The sequence below is a fragment of the Cydia strobilella genome, chromosome 18, assembly GCF_947568885.1.
Source record: "Cydia strobilella chromosome 18, ilCydStro3.1, whole genome shotgun sequence".
Taxonomy (NCBI): domain Eukaryota; kingdom Metazoa; phylum Arthropoda; class Insecta; order Lepidoptera; family Tortricidae; genus Cydia; species Cydia strobilella.
The window spans coordinates 9,402,555-9,408,998 of NC_086058.1; the positions used below are offsets into that span (position 1 = coordinate 9,402,555).

The 6,444-nt window shown below is 36.5% G+C and overlaps 1 protein-coding gene across 1 annotated transcript; it reads left to right on the forward strand.

Moving 5' to 3' along the window:
* Positions 1 to 1,303: 1,303 nt before the first annotated feature.
* Positions 1,304 to 4,667, forward strand: LOC134749752 (protein lethal(2)essential for life-like). The gene is made up of 3 exons (XM_063684776.1): positions 1,304 to 1,441; positions 3,542 to 3,775; positions 3,976 to 4,667. The coding sequence occupies exons 2-3, from the start codon at positions 3,542 to 3,544 to the stop codon at positions 4,324 to 4,326; spliced, it is 585 nt and encodes a 194-aa protein (XP_063540846.1). The 5' UTR covers positions 1,304 to 1,441; the 3' UTR covers positions 4,327 to 4,667.
* The last annotated feature ends 1,777 nt before the right edge of the window (positions 4,668 to 6,444 follow it).

Genomic DNA, 6,444 nt, shown 5'->3' on the forward strand with positions numbered 1-6,444 from the left:
TTGCTTTCCACGTTGTTTTAATTATATTGGAGCTATTTTTTATTTTTTTGCTTAAATAATTACGCTTAGCAATATGGCAATCTATTTTAAATTTCTTCGAATATTGTTTGACATGTTCCTTAAATTCGTCATTTGTATTAAACCGCCGTTCCTCATACAAGGCATACAATGCACGTCTTCGTTGATGTAGCTCTGCAGTAGCCCACTCACTAAAAACTGATGCATCACTTACTCTTTCTAATTCGATTAGAGTCAGACCAAGACATGTAGAGATCATAAATGGGTTTTTTATCTGTGTATGGACGAGAGTCCGTGGTATGGAGGAAGCACTCTAAGCTTAAGTACCTACTTATGTCTTATATGATACCAGGGGCCCATTTCTCGAAAGGTATATTATACTAATATAATATTATTAGTCCACGAACTGTCAAATCGTATGAGTTTCCATAGCAACACACTAATAATATTAGTCTAATATCGTTCGAGAAATGGGCCCCAGTTACTACTTATTAGTATTTATAATAAACTCATCAACTCTAGATTCTATATTTTGCTTTGATGATTATATATCAACGAAATCATAATCGCTTGACGTAAAACATCCGAAGTAAACAAAACGAATCTAGAATATGTCTGGACTTCCCACATAAATATTTTTGTCATTATTTTCGTATATTCTGCTGTGTCATACAATAACTTTAACAAGCCCACCTACGAGTATGTCTCGAAAAGTCTTTAAATTTCTTACATCGTCACAATATGTAGGATGGTAAATAACATATCACGAATATAAGGTGACCATCATTTCGTATCAAAGATAAATTGTCTGGATAATAAGTGAGAATATCAGTAAAAGGTTGAACAGTTGAAGCTTCGTGAATGGTGACACTGCCTTGCCTATCTCTATATAACGCTGATTACATCGAAGGTGCTACCTACCACCTACCAAACTAGCTGTTCCAATTGTAAAACTGGTATCAACCATTGGTAAGAACGCTCGATCACACAGGTTACTCAAATAGCTAATATTTTACCTCCCCATTTAAGGCCTGGCGAACTCGAGTAGGTAATCATCATTAGATTCATTAGCGATAAAATATAATAGAACTGAGATCTCGCCAATGATCACCACCATCATTAACAATAAAATTAATACAATTTAGTATCTGGTAAAATGTATAATCGAACGGAGACCACATTTACAATGGTTCGCACGACGACGCGGCACAATACAATATTTGTGAATCCTTCTTTTAGAAGATTTTCCGATTCCCGATACAAATCATGGTCGCCCTACCGCTTACAAGTTCAAGGTGTATCCCATCGTGAGTCAGTAGCGTGGGCAGCTGAAAATTCTATTTAAATCTCTACTGAAACGTGGACAACGTAGTCTCGCGAGCACTGCGGCGCGCGCCTGCAACGAACTTCTCATTCCTCGAAGGTATTTTGAATTTTGAATTTTAGCCATAAACATTGTGTTTTCTATTTTTGGCAGAGTGTGATAGTGTTGTGATCTATAGGTACCTAAGTACTTGTATTTGCTTGCGCTGGTTTTTTTTGTAACTGGATAAGTTGTTTAAGTTACTATATATATAAGTTTAGGTTTACTAATAACAAATAAGTAATTATAGGTAATGTGTTAGGTATAATTTTATTTAATTAATTCTTAACGTAACATAACGTTCACCGAAGTTAATTACGAACTCCGTCATTTTTTAACGGATTTCATATTATTTAAAAAAAACCCGCGTGTTTTAAAAGCAAAGTACTTAACATGTATTTTGTACACGACACGTAGTTATGATGTTGCTTGCTATATTATTATTGTTTCCGATGAATTATGTTGTATTCATAAAGTTGAAATTACTTAATACAAGCTTGAAGGATTTACTCCAAGAATAAAAGTTATAGGTTAACCATTTGAAATTGACGGTTTCGAATGTTTCGATCATGTTTATCGCAATTTTCTTGTATTAATGAATATGAAACGAAAACATATATTATTTAATAATTTCATTACATTTTCAAATACGAGGCGAATATCAGGACTAAAATAACACTTGCTAGATAATTTACGTCGCATCTCATCAAGATAATTTAGTTAGTTGCATCACACTCTAAAACCGTTCGAAACCAGGTGAATCATTCGTGGAATCGTTCCAGAACAATTCATTCGGCTACTTTTCACAGGGTTGGCAGTCTATACTATACGAACGTCATTGAGTGTTTTGTTTACTCTCGTATTTCGTATGAGATGACCAGAGTTCGGACAAATTATCGCAAAAATAAATACGGTATGGAACAGGATAAAAAAAATTAAACAATTTTGAACTGCAGTTTTGAGATAATCTGGAAATGTTATTCAAAAATACTGTACATAATACGAGTTTAATAAATCTTGTCCTATTTTGGGATATAAACGATTTTTGATGGTTTTGCGATGATTTGTCCGACCTCTGGAGATGACCAAGAGCGTGTTTCGAATTTCTTACCGAGCACGAGCGAGCTGAAGGCTCATGGGCCTTCATAACTGTACCATTCAATTCACTATATATCGCACTGGTTCCATGGCACCAGTGCAAGTATGCTATCGCATAGATGGTAAGAAGTCGAAGTCATGCCACACTGGATCGTTCAAAAATTCGACTCAGACCGAACGTTTAGCAATTTCGCAACCCATATTAAATCTGATTATGGTCTAGCTTCGCTCCCCTTTTCATTCCGCCTCCCCTTTTCACATTTTACTCATTTCACGAGTAGATTAGAAAATTCTCCTCATTGTCTTTGTCAACATATTGTTTGTATACCTTCTTCGGTATAATTAATTATGTAATATGAGAAAAAAATCAAACCATACTGTTATTTGTAGAAATAACTCCACTCTGTCCGGTTTTAGAGGTCGGAAAACAAGCCAACGAAAAGTATTTAGTCCCAGATAGGTCAGACTTAATTCAGTTGTTTTTGAGGTGACCCTAACTAAATGCCTGTTTAGACTGCACTCGATATTTTATCTTCATACATTTTAGAGAGTCTATTTGCGAACATTGCTGTATCAATCTGTTTATTTCGCTATCCGCGACTAAAAATATTCTCGCAATAAGATAAGAATTAGGTACCTACGAATAGACAATGCCAAGATGTATGCTTGCATTTTGCACGCTTTTCACGTGTCGTTTATAAGGCGACCAATTATACTACTACTAGTAGATTAGGTATTAGGTAAGTACATTTCGCGCGGCAATTATTTTGTTTTATTACAGCATTGTTGCGTTAAATAGGTATCTCGTCATCGCCCAGGATATATTCGGAATTTCAGATGTTCAGATTTAGCTTCCCAGATTTTCTCATAATGTTTTATCAGTTTTGACTTGAATAACTGAGGAAAGTCGGGAATGTGATGGTTTTGAATCGCCTTGATGAAGTAGCAGAGATGACTGTTAAAAGAAAACTACAACAGGCGATAGAAGCTCGTGTCGAAAACAAAATTGTAGATAAACTGGCCACCTTCTGTATTATTAAACTCGTTACTCTTCGATTCCAGATGTCGATGGTCCCCATGATGTTTCGCGATTGGTGGGACGACTGGGAGCACCGCCCGTCGCGGCTGTTCGACCAGCACTTTGGCATGGGCCTGCGCCGCGACGACCTGTTGTCGTCTCTGTCGACCTTGCCCTCTTCATCCCTCTTCAGAAACTCGTACTTCAGGCCTTGGAGGACGAGCCTGACGAGGCAGGAGTCGTCCTCCACTATTAACCTTACGAAGGAAAAGTTCGAGGTAAGATTCTTAATACCTATTTGAAATATTTACTTTCTTACTTTAATTTGGGTACAGCTTCCACAAAATTACGGAAAGTTTCTAAAAAGTTCTCGGTAATTTCCCAAATTTTAAAACTTTCTGACGGCACATCGGTCTTAGTCAGTATATATTAGTTTTTGGAAAAGTTTTTCAATTATATACATGCTTTCCATTTCCAGGTTATCCTCGACGTCCAACAATTCGCGCCCGAAGAGATCACAGTAAAAGCCAGCAACAACTCCATTTTAGTGGAAGGCAAACACGAAGAGAAGCAAGACGAGCACGGCTATATCTCCCGCCAGTTCACCCGCCGCTACATCCTCCCCACTGGCTACGAAGTCGCTGACCTCGTCAGCACCCTGTCTTCCGACGGTGTGCTCACCATCACGGCTCCCAAGCGCCCCCTCCCGTCTGCTGGGGAAAGGATTGTCCCTATCACGAAGACCGGCCCTGCGAAGCACCCTGAACCACCCAAGCAGGAACAGCACCAGCCCCGCGAACAGACCGTACCAATCGTTACATCTCCCTAAATATTACAAACAGTTGACAACCCTATTAGCAAATTGATATGAACAGACTTCGCTTCAATGTTCAATTTTATGTTATATTGAAGTGAAGTTAGCTGCAGATCTAGCGAGCATTTTATTTAGGGCTGTCTTTTGCATTCTTCCTCTTTTCCAATAACAACGAGAAGCATTGTGTTAACACGTAAATGCAAACGATCGAATAGCATTTAAGGATTAAATCACGTTGTTGGCCAACAACGAGACGATTCGAATTAACGAATTAGGCTTTTTTTTAAACAATGAAAAATGTAATTACTGAAGTTTTAATGTTAATTAAATAATTTAATAAACGAATTTATATATTTTTTGACGAGATTTTTATTAATTGAAACATACCCGTTGGTAGTGGATATTACTGAGGTACCTACTTAAGTTCTCCTTGGCTAGGCTAGCTTACCTAGCCTACTTGTAGTACTGTTCAAAACCGGCCAAGACCATGTGGGGCCATGCTCAGTGTAGGGTTCCGTAGTTACCCTTCCGTCACAATAGAAATGTATAGTTATAGTAAATTGTTAACCAAGGGATGACAGCTTAAGCACTATTTCTACGATATATTTCATATTTTTTAGATCTATTGTTTAGTTAGATGTCCAAATTTCATGAAAGATGGCGCTGTTACAAACGCAAACTAGGTAACGCTAGTTCATCCTAGAATCTTTATAGGAATCTCTCAAATATTGAATAAATGATTGGTAACGTAGCAACTTATATACTTAAACAAAGTGGTCCTTCGAACGGTAGAAGTGAAAGTGACATTGACAGTGTATTCAAAAGTGAACTTTAATTACAGTACAATAGAATCTAATATTGAATTTAAGTCAAGTGACTTAGAACATTTTAAAATATTACGAGGCCATCCATCAAAATTGACAAAAAAATTACAAAATTAAAATTGAAGGTTTCGAGAAGATTTAATAAATAAAGCATATTTTCAAACCTACGAGTAAACTCAGAAAATTCGCCGCTTCAAAACAGTGCTATTTACAAGATCGGAATTTATTGGCTTGGAGAAAATAAGATTTTAGAAATAGAACACGTCAAAAAAAAAACACGTCAAACAAAACAAACATTTTTATTTTTTTCGGAGCGATTATTTCCGAAAATATTAACTTTCCAACGATAGGCACTATAGGGTTTTATTTCCGTTCACTGGGTTAAAGCAAAAAAAATTACATCCCCACTTTAATACGTGTACCCTAAAAAATTTTTTTTACATTTTATTTTACCACTTTATCGGCATAATTGACATATAGGTAGGTATAAAAAACCGGCCAAGTGCGAGTCGGACTCGCGCACCGAGGGTTCCGTACTTTTTAGTATTTATTTTGTTGTTATAGCGGCAACAGAAATAGCGGCGGCGGCATCATATGTGAACATGTCTAGCTATCACGGTTCATGAGATACAGCCTGGTGACAGACAGACGGACAGACGGACTCCAAGTTCTCGAATATATAGAAGACATAGAATTGGTATTTTTAAGTAAATGGCCGTGGAGATAAATTAGAGTTTAAGCTGAACTAAATCAACGTATGACCTGGGATCAGGAGAACCTAGGATATAAAATTATATATGTGGTATATATATAGTAGGAAGTAGGAAACAGAAATATCTACAAACAGCTAAGATCTTTACAAACATATATATAACTCCGTAATAGATGGATACAGTCTAAGGAAAAAACGTGTCTCGAAAATCAAGAAAATTCGAAATTCGAAAAACGGTTTCGTTTGTTATTTAACAATTTTTACGCATATCAGTGAAAGAACATGGGTCAAAATCATAAAAATAATTAATGCAAATAAAAAAAATCATTTTACAGTACATATGGTGCTACTTTCTCGCACTAGTGCGGGAAAGAGCACTTTTCGTGCATGTGTCGAAAGTTTAAAGGGCCATATGTTCTGTAAAACGTTGTACGATACACGTGCGAAAAGGTAATTCGCAACTCGTGTCGATTTAAAACACTCGTCGTGTTTTAATTTATCGCCACTCGATTCGAATTTCCTCTTTTCCGCACTTGTATCGTAAATAACTATATCCATATCTAAATACATTTTATCGTATTTTTATAAATCTTCATT